Source organism: Mustela putorius, unplaced genomic scaffold, assembly GCF_011764305.1.
Source record: "Mustela putorius furo isolate JIRA1106 unplaced genomic scaffold, ASM1176430v1.1 tig00000151_pilon_pilon_pilon, whole genome shotgun sequence".
Classification (NCBI taxonomy): Eukaryota; Metazoa; Chordata; class Mammalia; order Carnivora; family Mustelidae; genus Mustela; species Mustela putorius.
This window is the reverse complement of record NW_025421296.1, coordinates 16,422,503-16,447,354: the sequence shown is the minus strand read 5'-3', so window position 1 is coordinate 16,447,354 and position 24,852 is coordinate 16,422,503. Positions and strand designations below refer to the sequence as shown.

The window sequence follows — 24,852 nt, the reverse complement described above, 5'->3', positions numbered from 1 at the left end:
TCAGACATTACTGGTGAGAATTGTAAAATGGTATAGCTTCATTGGAAAACATTCTAACAGTTCCCAATTTCACTCTTTAGCAAAGGGTCAAAGGAAAAAAGCACATAGGTACATACAAAATTTGCACACAAAAGTTTATAGCAGCATTATTTGTAATAACCAAATAGTGTAAACAACCTAAATGTCTATCAGTGGAGAAATGGATAAATAAAATGTGGCATACCCATGTGATGGAATGTCATTAATTTAAATTAATATTTAATTAATAAAAATTAAATATTGATACATGCTACAACATAGATGAACTTTGAAAATATCATGGTTAGAAGCCAACATGAAGGACTGTATGCTGTGTGATACCATTTATGTGAAATGTCCATAATAGGCAAATCTATAGAGATAGAAAGTGGATTAGTAGATCTACTAATTAGTTAGATTAATTAGTTATATTAATTAGTAGATAGTTAGATAATTAGTAGATCCCTAAGGCTAGGATGAGCTTTAAGGATTGAAGGATACAGGGTTACATTTTGAAAAATGCCAATATTTTAAAATTGATTATGGTGATGAATGTATAACTGTGAATATACTAAAATTCATTAAATTGTACACTTTAAATAGTTGGCTTTATGTATATGAATTGTATTCCTGTAAAACTATTTTTAAAAGGATGAAAGATAATCTCTATATATTCCTATATCTTTAAATATTTCTGTGTGTAACCATCTGTATCCACATTACACTAAGCATGAGTTCATACTGCTATCTTTAACTGTCTTCCATTACACAATAGACTGTTTTAGCCTTTTTCCCTTGCTGTAAATTCCCTCTCCAACAGTAAGAAACATCTACTATCAACTTACTTATTTAATTCATATATATATATATATATGCATATATATATAGTCAGAATTATTAACTTTACCTTCATGTGGAAAGTCTTTCTCAACCAGAACAACCAGAATACGATACTATGTGCAGTACCTTTTGTCTTTAGTCTTTAGCTTTAGTCTTACTGATTCCGTTCATTTCCAAAGTTACCTAGTTCAGCACATTTACCGATATTCCTTTCAAGGAGATAGTAACAGACATTTTAAATGAAATGAGATTGTTTTGTTACAGCTGCATTCCCTCTCTGGATCCTCTAACTTCTTAAATGACTCTTCTAAATGAATCTCTATTAAGATGCATTCTTTGTTCTCTAAAGTTTAATGTGCTTTCACTAAAATCTAACGTCATGTACTCATTATTGTAATATCAAAATAATAGTTTCATTACCCTGTAAATCTCCTGTGCTTCATTTATTCAGCCCTTCCTCCCTCTCCCTGAATTCCTGGCAACCACTGATCATTTCATTGTCTCTATAGTTTTGTCTTTTCAGAGTGTCTTATAAATGGAATCAGAATATGTATCCTTTTAAGACTGGCTTCTTTTACCTAGTGGTATACATTTGAGGTTTCTCCATGTCTTTTTGAAGCTAGACAGTTATTTCTTTCTACTAGTGAATAAATATGTTCTTGTACAGATGTACCACACACAGTTTTGTTTGTTTCTTTATCCATCCTATGGATAAAGTGCATCTTGGTCACTTTCAATTTTTGCCAATTATGAATAAAGCTGTTACAAATATTTTTATGCAGAGTTTTTTAGGTAAACACAAATGTTAAAATGAGTTGATTAAATATGTAGGAGTGCAGTTCCTATGTAATCTTTTCGGACTTCTCTGAACTCTATGAGAAACTACCAAACTCTCTTGAATTCTGACCTGCAAGGAGGGTGAATTCTTATGATGATATATCCCACTTGATATAGTCAATGTTTTAGATTTTAGTCATCCTAGTAGATGTGTAATGTTACTTCATTATTTTAATCTGCAATTCCTTAATAACTAATGATGTTGAGCATCTTTTCATATGCTTACTTGCCATCTGTATATTCTTTGATGAGGTGCTAGCTCAAATATTTTGGCAACTTTTTAATTGGATTGTTTATTTTCTTGGTAAGTGTTAAGAGTTCTTCATATATTTTGGAAACAAGTCCTTTACCAGAATGCATTATGCAAATATTTTCTTTACATCTGTGACTCTTCATTCTCTTAAGCATATCTTTTACAAAGTAGATGTTTTTTTTTTTTAAGATTTTATTTATTTATTTGACAGAGAGAGATCACAAGTAGGCAGAGAGGCAGGCAGAGAGAGAGAGGAGGAAGCAGGTTCCCTGCTGAGCAGAGAGCCCGATGCGGGACTCAATCCCAGGACCCTGAGATCATGACCTGAGCCGAAGGCAGTGGCTTAACCCACTGAGCCACCCAGGCGCCCCAAAGTAGATGTTTTTAATTTTAAAATATTTTAACATCAATTGTTTCTTTTTATGGATCATGCTTTTGATATTGTATTGAAAAGCGCATTGTTAAACCCAAAGTCAGAGATTTTCTCCTGTTTTCTTTTAGAAGTTTTATAATAATAGTGTTTATGTTTAGATCTGTGATCCAATTTGTGTTAATTTTTATGAAAGGAATGGCAATGTCGAGATTGCTCCCTTCCTTCCCTTCTTTCTTTCTCCTTCCTTCCTTCCTCTTTCTTCTTTCCCTTTTTTTTTGTTTTTGTTTTTGTTTTTTTTTTTGTTTTGTTTTGTTTCTTTTTGCCTTTTTTCTTTGTCAAAGATCAATTAACTGCATCTGCATGTTTGCTTTGGCTTTGTTTTGTTTTGTTTGGGGGCATTCTGTTCTATTCCAATAATCTATATGTTCAAAAATTTCATGCTTTATTAATTACTGTAGCTTTTAGTAAGTCCTGAATCAAGCATCCTGAGTCCTCCAAATTTTTCTTCTACTTCAATATTGTGGTGGCCATTATGGGTCTTCTGGCTTCCCACGTTAACCTCAGAAACAGTGGGATGGCATTGATTTTGTAGATCTAGTTGGGAAGAGTTGAATCCTAAAAATACTGAGTCTTCTAGTGCATGAATATAAAATTCTCTGTTTTAATCATCTTTTATTTCTTTCTCCAGAGTTTTGTAGTTTTCCATATATAAGTTCTCACTTATTTTGTTAGATTTATACCAAGTATTTCCTTTTTTGTGAGCTATTGTAAATGATATTGTGATTTTCATTTCAAATTTTAATTTCTCATGGGTGATATATAGGAAAGCAATTGATTTTTGTATATTTTTGTCTCCTGTGACCTTGAACAATTATTTATTATTTCTATGAGGATTTTATTGATTCTTTGGGATTTTCCAGATAGACAATGACTTTTACTTCAGATTATTGCCTTATTGCACTAGTTGAGAATCCAAGCACAATGTAAGAGGAGTGATGATGATGAAGTCCCAGAACCTAAGTCAGGTTCGGTGGGGTGAGGTTCGGAGCCGACGACTAAAGAAAGAATTCTTAAGATGTCACTGGTGCAAAAGGTGGTTTATTAAAGCACGGGGACAGGACCTGTGGGCAGGAAGAGCTGCTGCCCCAGGTTGAGAGGGATGGCAGGTTATATACCTTGCGGTTGGGGGAAGGTAAGGAGAAGGCATGGGAGGTTTCAACAGAGTTTTCACATGTTAAGGAGGGCCTACAAGGTGCCGGGGGGAGGCCTTGCCCTTATGGCTTGATCAATGTCATCTTTAGGTCAGGCATTAACATCGAGATAGTTGGGAGATTCTTGGTGGGGTGTTATGATCCTGCTATCATTTACATTCCCTTCTACCTCAGCCTCCTCCAGTTTATGGTGGGGAGGGAGACATTAGGGCTTCAGGAACTGAGAGTTCTTTGCCTCTGGAAATTTGTGCTATTGATAAGGTAGCCTCCCTGTTTAGATCTCTAGGACATCTGTAGAGCAAAGGAGATTCCTGTTCTGCAGGATTGCGATCCCTGCAAGTTAACTATTTATCGTTTTATGGCAGTCAGGGGTGCCTGAGGAATGCTACACATATGGAGGGGAGTGGGTGGAGAGGGGGTGCAAGGTGCCAGCTCTTGCTCTGTCCTCAGCCAGCCTCCTGCTCCCTCATCAATGAGACAGATGATCCTTGCCTTTTTCTTGATTTTAGAGGGAAAACATTCAGTTTCTCACAATTCCTTCTCTTTTTATTACAATGTACCCTGATTTTCCAGTTTCTTTTTTTCTTTCATCCCAATTCTCCATCCCATCCCAATCCTGTTGTTATAGTGGAATCAGAGATACCTTGATTTAAATCATGATTTGGATCTTGTCAAATTAATATAACTCTTTTGCATTTAGTTTTCTCATTCTAAATTAGAAAAATATTGTCTATCCTAAGTGTTGTTAGGATGATTACTTAGGAAAATACTTGCAAAAAGCTTTTGGTTTTTCACTTAATGCATGAAAGCCTAACTTTGATATAGGCCCTATGCTAAATTCTTGGAATTCAACTGTGGACAAGCCTCAGCTCTCAGAAAAAAATAGTTGACAAAAAAAAAATCAAGGTCACAATGTATTTTAATAGTTATATGTGCTGTGAAACCTGTCAGTTCACATATTTTATTTTCAGTACCTAGAAGCTACCATTTTTATTATTATTCTTTTTTCAACATTTTATACTCTTCTTGAACCATCAAAAGAACTAATGACATTCCCTCTTTTCTTATATATCTTCTTTATTCCCACCCCACATAATCAGTACAAACAATTCTCCTTTTGATAATCTCTCTAGTTTCTGCACTGTTCTCACTGCTTCCTTCTCTTTTCAACTACATATCTCAAACATTTCTATACTTGGGATACATCATAACAACACTTTGTGTTTGGTATCATGCATATTTTGGTTATAGTTCCCATATAGTTCACACAGCATACATGGAGTATTCAAATATAATAATCCAGAGGGCAGTGGTGACAATAATTTGATTTAGACAGAAAACGAATGTAGGACTCTGAAAAACAATCTGAGGGGTTTGAAGTGGCAAGGGGGTGGGAGGTTGGGGTACCAGGTGGTGGGTATTATAGAGGGCACGGATTTCATGGAGCACTGGGTGTGGTGAAAAAATAATGAATACTGTTTTTCTGAAAATAAATAAATTAATTAAAAAAATAAAACAAGGGTTTTTTTTTTCCATAACATTTATGCTGATTAGTTAGGTATACAGCCCATCTTTTTTTTTTTTTCTTAAAGATTGTATTTATTTATTTGACACAGAGACAGACAGAGTGAGAGAGCACAAACAGGGAGAGCAGCAGAGGGAGAGGGAGAAGCGGGCTCCCCACTGACCTGGGAGCCTCACCCGAGGCTCTCTATTCCAGGACCCTGGGATCATGACCTGAGCCAAAGGCAGACACTTAGGCAAATGAACCACCCAGGAGCTCCTACAGCACCTTTTTCTAAGTCCATCGTTTACATTTTACAAGGAATAGGAAGATTAAAGAAAGGCTTTTTGTATATGTAAGAATGTGGGGATACTTGTCTTGATTTTGTGTTTTAAAGAATAAAATAACCAATAAGCATTAGTTTCCTGAACGATAGGGCTTTGTTACTTAGGCAATGTCTTTATGACACCCCAGATGTAACTAAATACAACTTCAGATCAGTTTTCAGATAGATATTCTCTGATTTATGAGGTGAGCAGCTGAAACAATTCATTACATTGCATTAAAAAAATATTTTGGTGGGGACAGTAGGAAAGAACCAAATGTGAAGAGGTGGAAAGGGGATAGTGGGTATAGATAACACAAACATAGAGACAGTGGGAAGAATGTCGGGAAGGTGCCACACTGGGAACAGTTGTTTTGCCATTCTATACTTCCCACTACCTGCAGTGAAAAATTTAATATTTTGGCTTAAAACATGAGTTTGTCTTGCTTGTTTCTCCTTACTTTCTTATAAAATAAGCTAATGAAGCAATAGCATATAAAGGTGTTGGTTGGAATTTGCATATATGTGCATGTGCCCATGTGTTTAAAATACATTAAAATAATTGCTGTCTCTGAGATTTTCAGCTGTTATTGCTGACTCTCTAGTTTCCAAACTCCTTTCTGCATCATCAATTTTGCATTTGATTTGGAACATGTTCTAAATATTCTCCACCAAAGACTGGAAAGCAGTCTTGTAGACAAGGAGTAAAGACGTTGCATAGACCTTTGATCACCCTGGCATGCTTGTTGTCCCTTCAAAGAAAAGCAGTGTTTCAGTATACATTTGGCTGGTTAATAGAGTTTACTTATCAAGTTGTCCTTGTGACTAATGATTTCTGTGCAAGACGTTGTAGGAAATTTAGGTGAAGTAATTTACTAAATAAAATAGATTTTCTTTGACAGACTGACTTCTTTACTTTGAGAAAATAAAGATGAATCTTTATTTTAAGGAGTCAAGAATTTGTTCCTTATAGACATGGAATTAAGAAAATAACTACTATCTAAGAAGCTTTTAGTTTGATAGGCAGTTTTGTGAAAGCAGTTTGCTTATCCGTTTTAAAAGAGTAAAGACAGCCATTTACTTGGCTTATCCTTGAGCTGAGACTTCCAGTATTTGAGTTACTCTGTGATGTAACTATTGGAATACAAAGTGGACAAATATTAATCAGATATTTAAGTGACTACTAAATAAGAATATCTGTCTAGAATAACAGATTGTGTGTATTTGTGTGTGTCTGTGTGTGTGTGTGAGAGAAAGAGCGAGAGAGAGAGAGAATATTAATTAAATTTCTACTCTATCCTGGGGTTCTTCACAATTACTACTCCTCAAAAGAAAGCTGTTACTGTCTTACTTATCACCATTTTACAGATTAGGAAAAAGAGATTCATAGGGATTAAGTAATTTTCCGAACATATTAAGTTGTGGATACTTGAGTCATTGATAGATTCTTTGATTTCAATTCCATTATTTTCAATTTATAGCTTTAATCAATCCTTTAGTTAGAAATAAACAATGATTACTTAATTTAACAGGTTCCTCTTACCTTGTCTAACAAAAGGACATTTCCAATAAATATGTAATATATTTTAAATTAGATTTTCTGTGTGTATAATGCATGTGCCCACTTTCCTTTTTGATTTTGTACATGAAGTTATGCTTATATACATAGATATTACAATATAAGTTCTAAAGTACTGTTTCTTCCCATATCTGTGATCCCAAAAATGGGGAGTGATACAATATTTGGCTTAAAAATAAAAAGTAGAGTTTATGGTATTATTTGACATGAATAATGTGTTTTATATTTCATGTTCCTTTTCATACATTGTAATACATCTGTAAACTTACTTTGTGTAAGTAACTTTAATGTTGACTTGAAAACATAATTAGAGGACAGGTTTTAAGAGTGAAATCTATAGTTTTAAAATAGGTCAAATTACTTAGGACATGACAAAAAATTGAGATAACTAAGTGTTATTAATTTGTACTAATAATTCTTTTTCTTATGCCCCAATCTCCAACCATAAATGTTTATTTTTTAATTCAAAATAAATGACACTTATTATACCTCAATATCTGGTATAGTGGTCTTGTTCTTTAAACATTTTTTGCTTTTATTTATGAAATCTAAAAACATGGCTAAATGAAAATATTTTGTAACTGCCAACATGATGAGGTTTTATACTATACTACCTTAAAGTATTTAGGAAGAACCATCAGAAGCACACATTTTCCAGATTTTCTTTTTGTTCTTTTTTTTTTTTAAGATTTTATTTATTTATTTGACAGAGAGAGAGATCACAAATAGGCAGAGAGACAGACAGAGAGAGATGAGGAGAAGCAGGCTCCCTGCTGAGCAGAGAGCCCCATGCGGGACTCGATCCCAGGCCCCTGGGATCATGACCTGAGCCGAAGGCAGAGGCTCAACCCACTGAGCCACCCAGGCGCCCCTTTTTTTGTTCTTTTTAAATAATATAAACTGCTCCACATAGCCCCTCTAAAACCAGGGAGTAAAGGAAAGAATCAATAATAAAGAGATCATAGCAAAAAAGCTGGGCATTTGTAGGGAGAAACATCTATCCCAAGTACAACAGGAGAAAGGGGAGGAAGTCTTAAAGTGTTATGGATAGGGGGAGGTTCAAAACATAAGAAAGTTATAAGTAAGTTGAGAAGGTAATAAATAAAATTTCAACACACTTCCAGAATATGCATGATGTAGAATGGCCCTATGATGTAGAATGGCCCTAAAACAGAGTAATACTGATTTTTTTTTTAATTAAAGGATTTGTTCAAATGTAGATTTTTGTGATTTTTGTTTTAAACACTAGTGATTGAATTATCTTTACCATTGTTGAAAGAAAAAGATAATTGATTTTGAAAATTGATAATTCCATTGTCATTATTACTTAGGTATAAAATCCATTCTTTTCCAAATAAACAATCATTATGAACCTGGTTTATCCACAGTCCTAGACACACACATGGATCATTTATGTGTTGGGAAACAGCAGCGTTCCAGCTCAGCTCTCAGATTTCCACAGCAAGATGATTTAGTCCTGAAGGAAATAAGACCTTGGTTGACAAAGATAATATTTACCATTGACACAGAGTTATTTTTTTGTAACCCAAACTTGTCATTTCTTAGACAACAAGAATACATAGTGTGAAAATGAGAAAGTAAGAAGGTAAAAGTTAAAATTCCAAAATATGTCCAGAGAATCATTGAAAGGAAGCTTAATAACCACACAGTACCTTTTATCTAGACAAATAAATTAACCTTTGATTAAAAATTACAAAATGATCCATTTGTTGCAAAAATTAAAGCCTGTTTGGTGTCACAAAATGTTTCTTTTTTAAAGGAACAAAAACAGAATTGAGAGGAGGAAAATGGTGTGTAAGTCTATTATTGTGAAATTCTAACCTCTTTTAAAATCCTGTCTTTCAGGAAAGAACGGTGACCATTAGAAGACAAACTGTAGGAGGATTTGGATTAAGCATAAAGGTATCCTGTCTTTTCAGTCTATCCTCAAAGGCCATGCTGTAAAGCCTGCATTTTTGTGTATTTTGATTTTTTTGCTGATTAATAATTATATAAGAATGGCTATAGCAAATTGTTTAATATTTGGAATGAGATGTAAAATAGGTAGGTTCTCACAAAACCTTGGGCAACTTTTGATTTAGAAATTCTCTTAGAAAAAGTATTTGGGAATTTTACCCGATATTGAACATAGGTCATTCACTTTCTCTGGTGTCATTTAACATGTCAGATATTGTGTTATAATATGCATGTCTTCCTCTAACCAGCCAGAATAGGTGCGACTGCCCTTTCAGTGAATGGAGCAAGAACAAGTTTTAAACTAATAATACATAGTTAAGACTTAGTTGGATTTTATTCATCTTTTTCTTTTATTAGTTTTCCTCTTTTAAAGAATTTTCATATCACAATGCCAAGTAAACAAGATAGACAGAATTTTAGCATCTCATTTATTTTAAAAATGACCATACCTGTTCACTTCCATTTATTATGAAATTCTAAAGGCCTCTTTTCCTCCTGTACATGGTTGACTAGTAAAGATGTACCATATCTGCAATTTGTCATCACTGAAACAAAATAGAAAATTTGAAAGGGTGAGAAATTACATAAATATTATAAAAGTTAACTCAATGTCTTTAAAGTCCCTTTAGAAATCTATGTCTCTGCATAGATAAATGAAACCTAACTTTATCTTGACCATTGGGTTAGGTATTTTGCCTATGTAGGGTGACTATCATACATCTCAGGTATATATTTCAAGAAATTTTAACACAGCTCAATTTATATATGCTTGGAAAGTGGAACTCTAAATTTGGTGGTTATCGGTTCTAGTTGACATTATGGAAATGACTTAGAAAAATGTACCTGTGTGGAATAGCATTATGTTGTCAGGTGATAAGAATATCACTACATAAAGTGTTAGTTTTGAAATATTTATTTAACTTTCCTTTATCTGTCATCAGCTAAAACGAGGAAGGTTTGCAGGCCAAGTTAATAGAATATGGAAATTATTTTTGTTTTTGCTGTGATATTTACTGGGATTTCTTGAAGGATTTAAAGTTGCCACTAGAGATAGTAAAAAGTCCATGAAAGAGAAAAAAAATGCTAAGTGTGAATAAAATCCAATCATGAGAGTTGGTTTCACTTGAGATAAACATTTTCACCTAGTAGGCCTGACTCACTCTTTCTTTCTTCTTATTTATTTATTTATTTGAGAGTGTGTGTTTGCATGTGTGTGTGTGTGTGTGTGTGTATGTGCTTGAAACAAGGGAGGGGGCACAGGAGAAACAGACTAGGGGAGAGCAATATGGGACTTGATCTACTACCATCAGGAGATCATGACATGAGCCCAAACCAAGAGTTTAACACTTAACCAACTAAGCTACGCAGCCACTCCAACTCTGTTTCTAATGGTGGAGCTACATTAGTTTTGTGTAGGCTGGAAATGTTCTTTTCTATTTTTTTTTCTGTTTCCATTTATAATTTAAAGCCAATAATACAATGTAATTTATTTTTACTAAAATTGCACCATTTTAACCTAGGCAGTTTTTAAAACATCAGGAATTTCACCAAATGAATTATATCCATTTAACATTTTTGTTATTCCAGTCCAACTGAAACTCCTACACATAACTAAATAATTTTTTAAATCAAATGTGGATAGTTTGCATTCATAATATTGACCACAAAAGCAGTATTTTGTTTTATTTTCATTTTTTAAAATTTTTATTTATTTATTTGACAGACAGAGATCACAAACAGACAGAGAAGCAGGCAGAGAGAGAGAGGGGAAGCAGGCTCCCTGCTGAGCAGACAGCGGGATGCAGGCTTGATCCAAGGACCCTGAGATCATGACCTGAGCCGAAGGCAGAGGCCTTAACCCACTGAGCCAGCCAAGTGCCCCAAAAGCAGTATTTTAATTGTGATTTGTGCCATACGTTAGGAATTCTAACAAAAAAGGCAATTCGTTTACGATTCTTATGACACACTAACCGTAGATACTAAAATTAATATTTTTATTTATAATAGTACCCAGTCATTCTGAAAAGATTTTTTTTTTGGGGGGGGGGTTGCAATTTGCTTTTCTTAATACTTACCTCTGACACTTGCTTTTTTATTTTTAAACTATCTTTCAGGGCACCTGGGTGGCTCAGTCAGTTAAGTGCCTGCCTTTGGCTCAGGTCATGATCCCAGTATCCTGGGATCAAACCCCACTCCCTGCTCTGTGGGGAATCTGCTTCTCCTTACCCCTACTCTTGTGCTCTTGTTTGTTCACTCTTGTTCTCTCTCTCTCTCTCCCTCTCAAAAAAATAAAATCTTAAAATAATAAGCTATCTTTCATTCTGTTAATGTGTGTGCATAGATATATATACATATATATATTTCATGTTATATATATATATATATACTATATATGCAGAATGAACATTTAAGAGATCATTTAAGCTTAAATGCAGAATTAATATTTTAATATTCACCATTTATTTATTTTCTTTTTTTTCTCTTTAACACCTTTATTTTTTGGATAAACACTAGATTATTTATTAAATTTTAAATTTTTAGTTTTTTATAAACATATATTTTAATTTTTATCCCCAGGGGAACAGGTCTGTGAATCCCCAGGTTTACACACTTCACAGCACTCATCAAAGCACACACCCTCCCCAGTGTCCATAACCCCACCCCACTTCTCCTAACCCCCCTCCCCTTAGCAACCCTCAGTTTGTTTTGTGAGATTAAGAGTCACTTATGGTTTGTCTCCCTCCCAATCCCATCTTCTTCCATTTATTCTTCTCCTACCCACTTAAGCCCCTATGTTGCATCACCACTTCCTCATATCAGGGAGATCATATGATAGTTGTCTTTCTCTGCTTGACTTATTTCACTAAGCATGATACACTCTAGTTCCATCCATGTTGTCGCAAATGGCAAGATTTCATTTCTTTTGATGGCTGCATAGTATTTCATTGTGTATATTTACCATATCTTCTTGATCCATTCATCTGTTGATGGACATCTAGGTTCTTTCCATAGTTTGGCTATTGTGGACATTGCTGCTATAAACATTCGGGTGCACGTGCCCCTTTGGATCACTACGTATGTATCTTTAGGTTAAATACCCAGTAGGGCAATTGCTGGGTCATAAGGCAGTTCTATTTTCAACATTCCCAGGAAACTCCATGCTGTTTTCCAGAGAGGTTGCACCAGCTTGCATTCCCACCAACAGTGTAGAGGGTTCCCCTTTCTCCACATCCTCGCTAGCATCTGTCATTTTCTGACTTGTTCATTTTAGCAATTCTGACTGGTGTGAGGTGATATCTCATTGTGGTTTTGATTTGTATTTCCCTGATGCCGAGTGATATGGAGCACTTTTTCATGTGTCTGTTGGCCATCTGGTGTCTTCTTTGCAGAAATGTCTGTTCATGTCCTCCGCCCATTTCTTGATTGGATTATTTATTCTTTGGGTGTTGAGTTTGCTAAGCTTTTTATAGATTTTGGACACTAGCCCTTTATCTGATATGTCCTTTGCAAATATATTCTCCCATTCTGTCAGTTGTCTTTTGGTTTTGTTAACTGTTCCTTTGCTGTGCAAAAGCTTTTGATCTTGATAAAATCTCAATAGTTCAATTCTGCACTTGCTTCCCTTGCCTTTGGCGATGTTCCAAAGAAGATGTTGCTGCGGCTGAGGTTGAAGAGGTTGCTGCCTGTGGTCTCCTCAAGGATTTTGATGGATTCCTTTCTCACATTGAGGTCCTTCATCCATTTTGAGTCTATTTTTGTGTGTGGTGTAAGGAAATGGTCCAATTTCATTTTTCTGCATGTGGCTGTCCAGTTTTCCCAGCACCATTTATTCAAGAGGCTGTCTTTTTTCCATTGGACATTCTTTCCTGCTTTGTCGAAGATTAGTTGAACATAGAGTTGAGGATCTATTTCTGGGCTCTCTATTCTGTTCCATTGATCTATGTGTCTGTTTTTGTGCCAGTACCATGCTGCCTTGATGATGACAGCTTTGTAATAGAGCTTGAAGTCCGGAATTGTGATGCCACCAACGTTGGCTTTCTTTTTCAATATCCCTTTGGCTATTCGAGGTCTTTTCTGGTTCCATAAAATTTTAGGATTTTTTGTTCCATTTCTTTGAAAAAGATGGGAGGTACGTTGATAGGATCTGCATTAAATGTGTAGATTGCTTTAGGTAGCATAGACATTTATACAATATTTATTCTTCCAATCCAGGAACATGGAACATTTTTCCATTTCTTTGTGTCTTCCTCAATTTCTGTCATGAGTACATTATAGTTTTCTGAGTATAGATTCTGTGCCTCTTTGGTTAGGTTTATTCCTAGTTATCTTATGGTTTTGGGTGCAATTGTAAATAGGATTGACTCCTTAATTTCTCTTTCTTCTGTCTTGTTTTTGGTGTAGAGAAATGCAACTGATTTCTGTGCATTGATTTTATATCCTGACACTTTACTGAATTCCTGTACAAGTTCAAGCAGTTTTGGAGTGGAGTCTTTTGGGTTTTCCACATATAGTATCATATCATCTGCAAAGAGTGATATTTGGCTTCTTTGCCGATTTGGATGTCTTTAATTTCCTTTTGTTGTCTGATTGCTGAGGCTAGGACCTCTAGTACTATGTTGAATAGCAGTGGTGATAATAAACATCCCTGCCGTGTTCCTGACCTTAGCGGAAAAGATTTCAGTTTTTCTCCGTTGAGAATGATATTTGCGGTGGGTTTTTCATAGATGGCTTTGATGATATTGAGGTATGTGCCCTCTATCCTTACACTTTGAAGAGTTTAGATCAGGAAGGGATGCTGTACTTTGTCAAATGCTTTTTCAGCATCTATTGAGAGTATCATATGGTTCTTGTTCTTTCTTTTATTGATGTGTTGCATCACATTGATTGATTTGTGGATGTTGAATCAACCTTGCAGCCCTGGAATAAATCCCACTTGGTCGTGGTGAATAATCCTTTTAATGTGCTGTTGAATCCTATTGGCTAGTATTTTGTTGAATATTTTCGCATCTGTGTTCATCAAGGATATTGGTCTATAGCTCTCTTTTTTGATGGGATCCTTGTCTGGTTTGGGGATCAAGGTGATGCTGGCCTCATAAAATGGGATTGGAAGTTTTCCTTCCATTTCTATTTTTGGAACAGTTTCAGGAGAATGGGAATTATTTCTTTAAATGTTTGGTAGAATTCCCCTGGGAAGCCGTTTGGCCCTGGACTTTTGTTTGTTTGGAGATTTTTAATGACTGTTTCAATCTCCTTACTGTTTATGGGTCTGTTCAGGCTTTCTATTTCTTCCTGGTTCAGTTGTGGTAGTTTATATGTTTCTTGGAATGCATCCATTTCTTCCAGATTGTCAAATTTGTTTGTGTAGAGTTGCTCATAGTATGTTCTTATAATAGTTTGTATTTCTTTGGTGTTAGTTGTGATCTCTCCTCTTCATTCATGATTTTATTTGGGTCCATTCTCTTTTCTTTTTATTAAGTCTGGCCAAGGGTTTATCAATTTTATTAATTCTTTCAAAGAACCAGCTCCTAGTTTTGTTGATTTGTTCTAATGTTTTTTTTTTGTTTTTTTTTTTTTTTTTTTTTTGGTTTCTATTTCATTGATTTCTGCTCTACTCTTTAGGATTTCTCTTCTCCTGCTGGGCTTAGGGTTTCTTTCTTGTTCTTTCTCCAGCTCCTTTAGGTGTAGGGTTACGTTGTGTACCTGAGACCTTTCTTGTTTCTTGAGAAAGGCATGTACCACTATATATTTTCCTCTCAGGACTGCCTTTGTTGTGTCCCACAGGTTTTAAACCATTATGTTTTCATTATCATTTGTTTCCATGATTTTTTTCAATTCTTCTTTAATTTCCTGGTTGACCCATTCATTCTTTAGAAGGATGCTGTCTAGTCTCTACGTATTTGGGTTTTTTCCAAACTTCCTCTTGTGGTTGAGTTCTAGGTTTAGAGCATTGTGGTCTGAAAATATGCAGGGTATGATACCAATCTTTTGATAGTGGTTGAGACCTGATTTAGGACCGAGGATGTGATCTATTCTGGAGAATGTTCCACGTGCTCTAGAGAAGAATGTGTATTTTGTTGCTTTGGGATGAAATGTTCTGAATATATCTGTGATGTCCATCTGGTCCAGTGTGTCGTTTAAGGGCTTTATTTCGTAGTTGATCTTTGCTTGGATGATCTGTCCATTTCAGTGAGGGGAGTGTGAAAGTCCCCTACTATTATTGTATTATTGTTGAGGTGTTTCATTGATTTTGCTATTAATTGGTTTATATAGTTGGCTGCTCCCACGTTGGGGGCATAGATATTTAAAATTGTTATATCTTCTTGTTGGACAGACCCTTTGAGTATGATATAGTGTCCTTCCTCATCTCTTATTATAGTCTGTGGCTTAAAATCTAATTGATCTGATATAAGGATTCCCACTCCTGCTTTTTTCTGATGTCCATTAGCATGGTAAATTATTTTCTATCCCCTCACTTTCAATCTGGAGGAGTCTTCAGGCTTAAAATGAGTTTCTTGTAGGCAACATATAGATGGGTTTTGTTTTTTTATCCATTCTGATACCCTGTGTCTTTTGTCAGGGGCATTTAGCCCATTAACATTCAGGGTAACTATTGAGAGATATGAATTTAGTGCCATTGTATTGCCTGTAAGGTGACTTTCTGTATATGGTCTCTGTTCCTTTCTGATCTACTACTTGTAGGCTCTCTCTTTGCTTAGAGGACCCCTTTCAATATTTCCTGTAGAGCTGGTTTGGTGTTTGCAAATTCTTCCAATTTTTGTTTGTCCTGGAAGCTTTTAACCTCTCCTTCTATTTTCAATGATAGCCTAGTTGGGTATAGTATTCTTGGCTGCATGTTTTTCTCATTTAGTGCTCTGAATAAATCATGCCAACTCTTTGTGGCCTGCCAGTTCCCTGTGCATAATTCAGCTGCCAATGTAATATTTTTACCATTGTATGTTACAGACTTCTTTTCCCGGGCTACTTTCAGGATTTTCTCTTTGTCACTGAGACTTGTAAATTTTAATATTAGGTGACGGGGAGTTGGCCTATTCTTATTGATTGTGAGGGGTGTTCTCTGCAGCTCCTGAATTTTGGTGCTTGTTCCCTTTGCCGTATTGGGGAAATTCTCCCCAATATTTCTCTCCAGTATACCTTCTGCTCCTCTCTCTCTTTCTTCTTCTTCTGGAAACCTAATTTTTCTAATTTTGTTTCTTCTTATGGTGTCACATATCTCTCAAATTCTCGCCTCGTGGTCCAGTAGCTGTTTGTCCTCTTTTGCTTAGCTTCATTATTCTCTGTCATTTGGTCTTCTATAACACCAATTCTTTCTTCTGCCTCATTTATCCTAGCAGTGAAAGCCTCCATTATTTTTAAATTTTTTATTTTTTATAAACATATATTTTTATCCCCAGGGTACAGGTCTGTGAATCACCAGGTTTACACACTTCACAGCACTCACCAAAGCACATACCCTCCCTAATGTCCATAATCCCACCCCCTTCTCCCTAACCACCTCCCCCCAGAAACCCTAAGTTTTTTGTGTGAGATTAAGAGTCACTTATGGTTTGTCTCCCTCCCAATACCATCTTGTTTCATTTATTCTTCTCCTACCCACTTAAGCCCCCACGTTTCATCACCACTTCCTCATATCAGGGAGATCATATGATAGTTGTCATTCACTGCTTGACTTATTTCACTAAGCATGATACGCTCTAGTTCCATCCATGTTGTCGCAAATGGCAAGATTTCATTTCTTTTCATGGCTGCATAGTATTCAATTGTGTATATATACCACATCTTCTCGATCCATTCATCTGTTGATGGACATCTAGGTTCTTTCCATAGTTTGGCTATTGTGGACATTGCTGCTATAAACATTTGGGTGCACGTGCCCCTTTGGATCACTACGTTTGTATCTTTAGGGTAAATACCCAATAGTGCAATTGCTGGGTCATAGGGCAGTTCTCTTTTCAACATTTTGAGGAACCTCCATGCTGTTTTTCAGAGTGGCTGCACCAGCTTGCATTCCCACCAACAGTGTAGGAGGGATCCCCTTTCTCCACATCCTCGCCAGCATCTGTCATTTCCTGACTTGTTCATTTTAGCAATTCTGACTGGTGTGAGGTGATATCTCATTGTGGTTTTCATTTGTATTTCCCTGATGCCGAGTGATATGGAGCACTTTTTCATGTGTCTGTTGGCCATCTGGATGTCTTCTTTGCAGAAATGTCTTTGCCCTTGCTTCCCTTGCCTTTGGCGTTGTTCCTAGAAAGATGTTGCTGCGGCTGAGGTTGAAGAGGTTGCTGCCTGTGTTCTCCTCAAGGATTTTGATGGATTCCTTTCTCACATTGAGATCCTTCATCCATTTTGAGTCTATTTTTGTGTGTGGTGTAAGGAAATGGTCCAATTTCATTTTTCTTCATGTGGCTGTCCAATTTTCCCAGCATCATTTATTCAAGAGGCTGTCTTTTTTCCATTGGACATTCTTTCCTGCTTTGTCGAAGATTAGTTGACTGTAGAGTTGAGGGTCTATTTCTGGGCTCTCTATTCTGTTCCATTGATCTATGTATCTGTTTTTGTGGCAGTACCATGCTGTCTTGATGATGATAGCTTTGTAATAGAGCTTGAAGTCCAGAATTGTGATGCCACCAACGTTGGCTTTCTTTTTCAATATCCCTTTGGCTATTCGAGGTCTTTTCTGGTTCCATATAAATTTTAGAAACATTTGTTCCATTTCTTTGAAAAAGATGGATGGTACTTTGATAGGAATTGTATTGAAAGTGTAGATTGCTTTAGGTAGCATAGATATTTTCACAATATTTATTCTTCCAATCCAGGAGCATGGAATATTTTTCCATTTCTTTGTGTCTTCCTCAATTTCTGTCATGAGTACTCTATAGTTTTCTGAGTATAGATTCTGTGCCTCTTTGGTTAGGTTTATTCCTAGGTATCTTATGGTTTTGGGTGCAATTGTAAATGGGATTGACTCATAATATCTCTTTCTTCTGTTCTGTTGTTGGTGTAGAGAAATGCATCTGATTTCTGTGCATTGATTTTATATCCTGACACTTTACTGAATTCCTGTATAAGTTCTAGCAGATTTAGAGTGGAGTCTTTTGGGTTTTCTACATATAGTATCATATCATCTGCGAAGAGAGATAATTTGACTTCTTCTTTGCCAATTTGGATGCCTTTAATTTCCTTTTGTTGTCTGATTGCTGAGGCTAGGACCGCTAGCAATATGTTGAATAGGAGTGGTGATAATGGACATCCCTGCCTTGTTCCTGACCTTAGCGGAAAAGCTTTCAGTTTTTCTCCATTGAGAATGATATTTGCGGTGGGTTTTTCATAGATGGCTTTGATGATATTGAGGTATGTGCCCTCTATCCCTACACTTTGAAGAGTTTTGATCAGGGACGGATGCTGTACTTTCTCAAATGCTTTTTCAGCATCTATTGAGAGTATCATATGGTTCTTGTTCTTTCTTTTATTGATGTGTTGTATCACACTGACTGATTTGCGGATGTTGAACCAACCTTGCTGCCCTGGAATAAATCCCACTTGGTCGTGGTGAATAATCCCTTTAATGTACTTTTGAATCCTATTGGCTAGTATTTTGTTGAGTATTTTCGCATCTGTGTTCATCAAGGATATTGGTCTATAGCTCCCTTTTTTGATGGGATCCTTGTCTGGTTGGGCATCAAGGTGATGCTGGCCTCTTAAAATGAGTTTAGAAGTTTTCCTTCCATTTCTATTTTTTGGAACAGTTTCAGGAAAATAGGAATTATTTCTTCTTTAAATGTTTGGTAGAATTCCCCCGGGAAGCCGTCTGGCCCTGGGCTTTTGTTTGTTTGGAGATTTTAATGACTGTTTCAATCTCCTTACTGTTTATGGGTCTGTTCAGGCTTTCTATTTCTTCCTGGTTCAGTTGTGGTAGTTTATATGTTTCTTGGAATGCATCCATTTCTTCCAGATTGTCAAATTTATTGCCGTAGAGTTGCTCATAGTATGTTCTTATAATAGTTTGTATTTCTTTGGTGTTAGTTGTGATCTCTCCTCTTTCATTCATGATTTTATTTATTTCGGTCCTTTCTCTTTTTTCTTCCTTTTTTTTTTTTGATAAGTCCGGCCAAGGGTTTATCAATTTTATTAATTCTTTCAAAGAACTAGCTCGTAGTTTCGGTTATTTGTTCTATTGTTTTTTTGGTTTCTATTTCATTGATTTCTGCTCTGATTTTTATGATTTCTCTTCTCCTGCTGGGCTTAGGGTTTTTTTCTTGTTCTTTCTCCAGCTCCTTTAGGTGGTGGGGTAGGTTGTGTACCTGAGACCTTTCTTGTTTCTTGAGAAAGGCTTGTACCGCTATATATTTTCCTCTCAGGACTGCCTTTGTTGTGTCCCACAGATTTTGAACCATTGTATTTTTATTATCATTTGTTTCCATGATTTTTTCAATTCTTCTTTAACTTCCTGGTTGACCCATTCATTCTTTAGAAGGATTCTGTTTAGTCTCCATGTATTTGGGTTTTTTCCAAACTTCCTCTTGTGGTTGAGTTCTAGCTTTAGAGCACTGTGGTCTGAAAATATGCAGAGAATAATCCCAATCTTTTGATAGTGGTTGAGACCTGATTTAGGACCGAGGATGTGATCTATTCTGGAGAATGTTCCACGTGCTCTAGAGAAGAATGTGTATTCTGTTGCTTTGGGATGAAATGTTCTGAATATATCTGTGATGTCCATCTGGTTCAGTGTGTCGTTTAAGGGCTTTATTTCGTTGTTGATCTTTTGCTTGGATGTTCTGTCCATTTCAGTGAGGGGAGTGTGAAAGTCCCCTACTATTATTGTATTATTGTTGATGTGTTTCTTTGATTTTGTTATTAATTGGTTTATAAAGTTGGCTGCTCCCACGTTGGGGGCATAGATATTTAAAATTGTTATATCTTCTTGTTGGACAGACCCTTTGAGTATGATATAGTGTCCTTCCTCATCTCTTATTATAGTCTGTGGCTTAAAATCTAATTGATCTGATATAAGGATTGCCATTCCTGCTTTCTTCTGATGTCCATTAGCATGGTAAATTCTTTTCCACCCCCTCACTTTTCAATCAGGCTTAAAATGAGTTTCTTGGAGGCAACATATAGATGGGTTTTGTTTTTTAAGATTTTATTTATTTATTTGACAGAGAGAGAACACAAGTAGGCAGAGAGGCAGGCAGAGAGAGAGGAGGAAGCAGTCTCCCTGCTGAGCAGAGAGCCTGATGCGGAACTCGATCCCAGGAACCTGAGATCATGACCTGAGCAGAAGGCAGCAGCTTAACCCACAGAGCCGCCCAGGCGCCCAGGGTTTTGTTTTTTTATCCATTCTGATACCCTGTGTCTTTTGACAGGGGCATTTAGCTCATGAACATTCAGGGTAACTATTGAGAGATATGAATTTAGTGCCATTGTATTGCCTGTAAGGTGACTGTTACTGTATATGGTCTCTGTTCCTTTCTGATCTACCACTTGTAGGCTCTCTCTTTGCTTAGAGGACCCCTTTCAATATTTCCTGTAGAGCTGGTTTGGTGTTTGCAAATTCTTCCAATTTTTGTTTGTCCTGGAAGCTTTTAATCTCTCCTTCTATTTTCAATGTTAGCCTAGCTGGATATAGTATTCTTGGCTGCATGTTTTTCTCATTTAGTGCTCTGAAAATATCATGCCAGCTCTTTCTGGCCTGCCAGGTCTCTGTGGATAAGTCAGCTGCCAATCTAATATTTTTACCATTGTATGTTACAGACTTCTTTTCCCGGGCTACTTTCAGGATTTTCTCTTTGTCTCTGAGACTTGTAAATTTTAATATTAGGTGACGGGGTATGGGCCTATTCTTATTGATTTTGAGGGGCGTTCTCTGAACCTCCTGAATTTTGATGCTCGTTCCCTTTGCCATATTGGGGAAATTCTCCCCAATAACTCTCTCCATTATACTTTCTGCTCCCCCTCTGTTTCTTCTTCTTCTGGAATCCCAATTATTCTAATGTTGTTTCATCTCATGGTGTCACTTATCTCTCGAATTCTCCCCTCGTGGTCCAGTAGCTGTTTGTCCCTCTTTTGCTCAGCTTCTTTATTCTCTGTCATTTGGTCTTCTATATCACTAATTCTTTCTTCTGCCTCATTTATCCTAGCAGTGAGAGCCTCCATTTCTGTTTGCACCTCATTAATAGCTTTTTCGATTTCAACTTGGTTAGATTTTGGTTCTTTTATTTCTCCAGAAAGGGCTTTTATATCTCTCGAGAGGGTTTCTCTAATATCTTTCATGCCTTTTTCGAGCCCCGCTAGAACCTTGAGAATTGTCATTCTGAACTCTAGATCTGACATATTACCAATGTCTGTATTGATTAGGTCCCTAGCCTTCGGTACTACCTCTTATTCTTTTTTTTGTGTTGAATTTTTCGTCTTGTCATTTTGTCCAGATAAGAGTATATGAAGAAGCAAGTAAAATACTAAAAGGGTGGCAACAACCCCAGGAAAATATGCTTTAACCAAATTAGAAGAGATCCAAAATCGTGAGTGGGGAGAAAGGGGATAAAAAGATGTTCAAAAATGAAGAACGATAAAAAAAAAAAAGAAAAAAGAAAAAAAAAGAAAAGAAAAGAATTTAAAAAAAAGAAAACAATTAAGAAAAATATAAAAAAGAAAAAATATATATATTGGATAAACTAGTTAAAAAACGTTAAAAAAGAAAAGTGTAAAAGTTAAAAAATGTTAGCATAAGAAGAGAAAAAAATGAAAAAGAAAAAAAAATTAAATTTACTGCAAGACTAAAGAATCATAGGGAGAAAGCCATGAGTTCCGTGCTTTGCTTTCTCCTCCTCTGGAATTCTGCTGCTCTCCTTGGCATTGAAACTGCTCTCCTTGGTAGGTGAACTTGGTCTTGGCTGGATTTCTTGTTGATCTTCTGGGGGATGGGCCTGGTGTAGTGATTCTCAAGTGTCTTTGCCCTATGCGAATTGCACCACCCTTACCAGGGGCCAGGCTGAGTAATCCGCTCAGGTTTGCTTTCAGGAGCTTTTATTCCCTGAGAGCTTTCAGTAGAGTTCCAGAGGACGGGAATACAAATGGCAGCCTCCTGGTCTCTGGCCCAGAGGAGCCGAGAGCCTGGGGCCCCACTCCTCAGTGTGCCCTCAGAGAACAGCGCCCAGTAACTACCGTCTGCCCGACCTCCGGCTGCGCTCTGAGCTCACCAAGCCTGCGACCGGTTCAAGGTAACACCGAGCTGTGAGCTCACTGTCGGCTCTGTCTCTGTAGCCAGCTTTCCCGTTCCAATACTCACAAGCTCTGCGACACTCAGACACCCCCGATCCTTCTGTGACCCTGCGGGACCTTGAGGCCACGCGGACCCCGCATGGGCTTCACCCCGGTTTAGCCTCTGGAGCGATGTCCCTCAGTGGAACAGACTTTTAAAAGTCCTGATTTTGAGCTCCATTGCTCCGCCACTTCCTGGGAGCCAGGCCCTCCCCCATGGGGTCTATCTTCCCGTCGCTTTGGATTCACTTCTCCGCCAGTCCTACATTTCAGAAAGTGGTTGTTTTTCTGTTTCTAGAATTGCTGTTCTTCTTCTCTTCAATCTGCCGGTGGATTTGTAGTTGTTTGCAATCTTTAGATAAGCTTTCTAGCTGATCTGCTAGCTGACGTAGTCTCAGCCTGCTACTTCTCCGCCATCTTGACTCCTCCCCCTTATTTATTTTCTTATGTATTTATTTGTGTACCTACTGCTGGAGCAATTTGAGCCAGTAATACAATTATTCACATAAATATATAAACATATATCTTATCCTTATTTGCTTCAGTTAAATAATCACTTCTGACACACACTGGAGATTTTGCAGTGAGAATTATTGAATTAAAACCTGGAATATCTCAACTGGAGATAACAGAAGGAAGAGTGTCTGTTGGACAATTAAAGAGGCTTTAACCAATATAGTGAAGACTCCTACAGGTGCTCCTGAATTTCACTATACTAAGAACATATAGTGATGTTATTTCAATTTTACCTTCTAAAAAATTATTTGTAAAAACTTAACTAAAGTGTAAAAAAAATGTTTTTCTTTCTTTCTTTCTGTCAGAAAACTCTAAAACACTCCAAAATGGGCTGTTACAGGTCAAAGCCAACTGGCCATGCTCTGTGCTCCTGACAAATCTTGGCTCATGGGCCTTTCCTCCCACTGTCATCACTGTGCATGGTGGCAACTCCTCAGTTTTCCCACGTGGTGGTCAGTGCTACTAAAGTTGTTGGTCAACATCATAGGCTTCTTTCATAGCATCTTTCTAATGCTTTATTTATTAACGTACCCTAGTGGCTATAGACTGTGGTTAGAATGATGTCCTTGAAGCTACCAACGCCCTTTAAGCCTCGATGTTGCCTATTCATGTACAATGTTCTTATTCCCCAACATTCTCCAGGCAGAGATTCCCCTATAACGGTGATAAAATAAAAGTGAGCCTTTACCTTCTTTTATTTTCGCTACCTTATTATTGAAACAATATATCTTAGGGATATTAAAACTTCAGGGATAAAAGTTTGTGGCTTAGTCCAAGGTGGCTTAGAGTTTGAGGTAGTCATATGTCAGTATGTCTGATTCTAGGTGTTTATAATTTGATATCTTCCCTTGAAGGACAGAATGATGTAGTACATGTTAAGGAGAGTTTCCATCCCAAAATTTCCTAAAAATCTTCAGGAATAAGAGAAAAACATAAATAAAAATGAAAGATTATATTAGATCTAAATTTCTAAAAATATATTTAAGTTGTAACCCAGCTTCCTTTCAAATTTTGTTTATTTCTTCTCTTTACTATAATTTTGCTTTTTTCACCTTAAGAAAATTTTTGGTTTGCATTATTAGAACTTTCTTACAAGATCTAAGACTCTTCTTTGAAAATCCACATTTATTAATATTTTAAATCATATCCAAAGTTACTAGACTCCCAATGTGGAATACAGCACCCAAAAAGAGCTTTGACATCAGTTACATTGAGATTTAATGTAGAAGTCAGATTTATCTCCAGAGACAAATTTATTTTTTAGATTATAAAATCCCATTTTTTTAAATAACAAGAGTGTTTTAAAATATTTATTTATTTATTTATGAGACAGAACACATGGGCATTCTTGCGTGCAGGAATTGGGGGGAGGGGCAGAGGGAGAGAATCTTCAAGCAGACTCCCCACTGCGCACAGCCCTCCCCAGGGCTCCATCTCACGACCCATGAGATAAAGACCTGAGCTAAAACCAAGAATCAGTCACTTAACTGACTAAGCCACCCAGGTGCCCCATAACAGGTGTGTTTTATAATGGAAAGGTAGAGATGCAAATTACCTATGCATCTATGTGAATTCTACAGGAGGGCAAAACAAAACAAAACAAACAAAAACAAAATCCCCCAACGCAGAACCAAGGACCTGCGGGGACGTGACAGACTTGTGCTAATGCTCCACGTTTCAAAGCAGGTATCCTGACAAATAGAGCCGCCACACACAAGGCTGACTATCTTGATCCATCTTCCCATCCTCTGGTTTAGCTAAATTTTGGTCTTCAGCTCCTTAAAAAGAAAGGGATTCTTTTTAACCCCTGGAGAGCATGCCTATTCCTGGATTCCTGCTAGTTTCTACTTTGTTCTCTCAGTGCAGTTGGCCAATCAAGTAGGAGCAAATGCGCAACTGAACCAAGGTATAATGAGGTGAAATTTGGGGGTACAATATGCACACCTCTGTTGTCATCAAATAGCGTTTCATCGACAAGCACCTACATCTAAATAGAAATTATGGTCCTACATTCTGATCAGAAACTTAGTCGTGAAGCACTGCTAGAGTTTTCTGCGCTGTGCTCAGTCTTGCACTGTCTTCCAGAAAGCTTTGCTCATTCAAGCTATTTTTACCTTTGTGTTGCTTTTTAGAACACTTTT

The 24,852-nt window shown here is 36.7% G+C and overlaps 1 protein-coding gene across 1 annotated transcript in view; it reads left to right on the top strand.

The window, feature by feature from the left end:
- Nucleotides 1–24,852, top strand: part of SNTG1 (syntrophin gamma 1) — a 948,474-nt gene that overhangs the window by 621,275 nt on the left and 302,347 nt on the right. Inside the window, exon 4 of the mRNA XM_013047405.2 lies at nt 8,807–8,863. Within this exon, the coding sequence (XP_012902859.1) occupies nt 8,807–8,863 (57 nt within the window). The remainder of the gene's footprint in view (nt 1–8,806; nt 8,864–24,852) is intronic.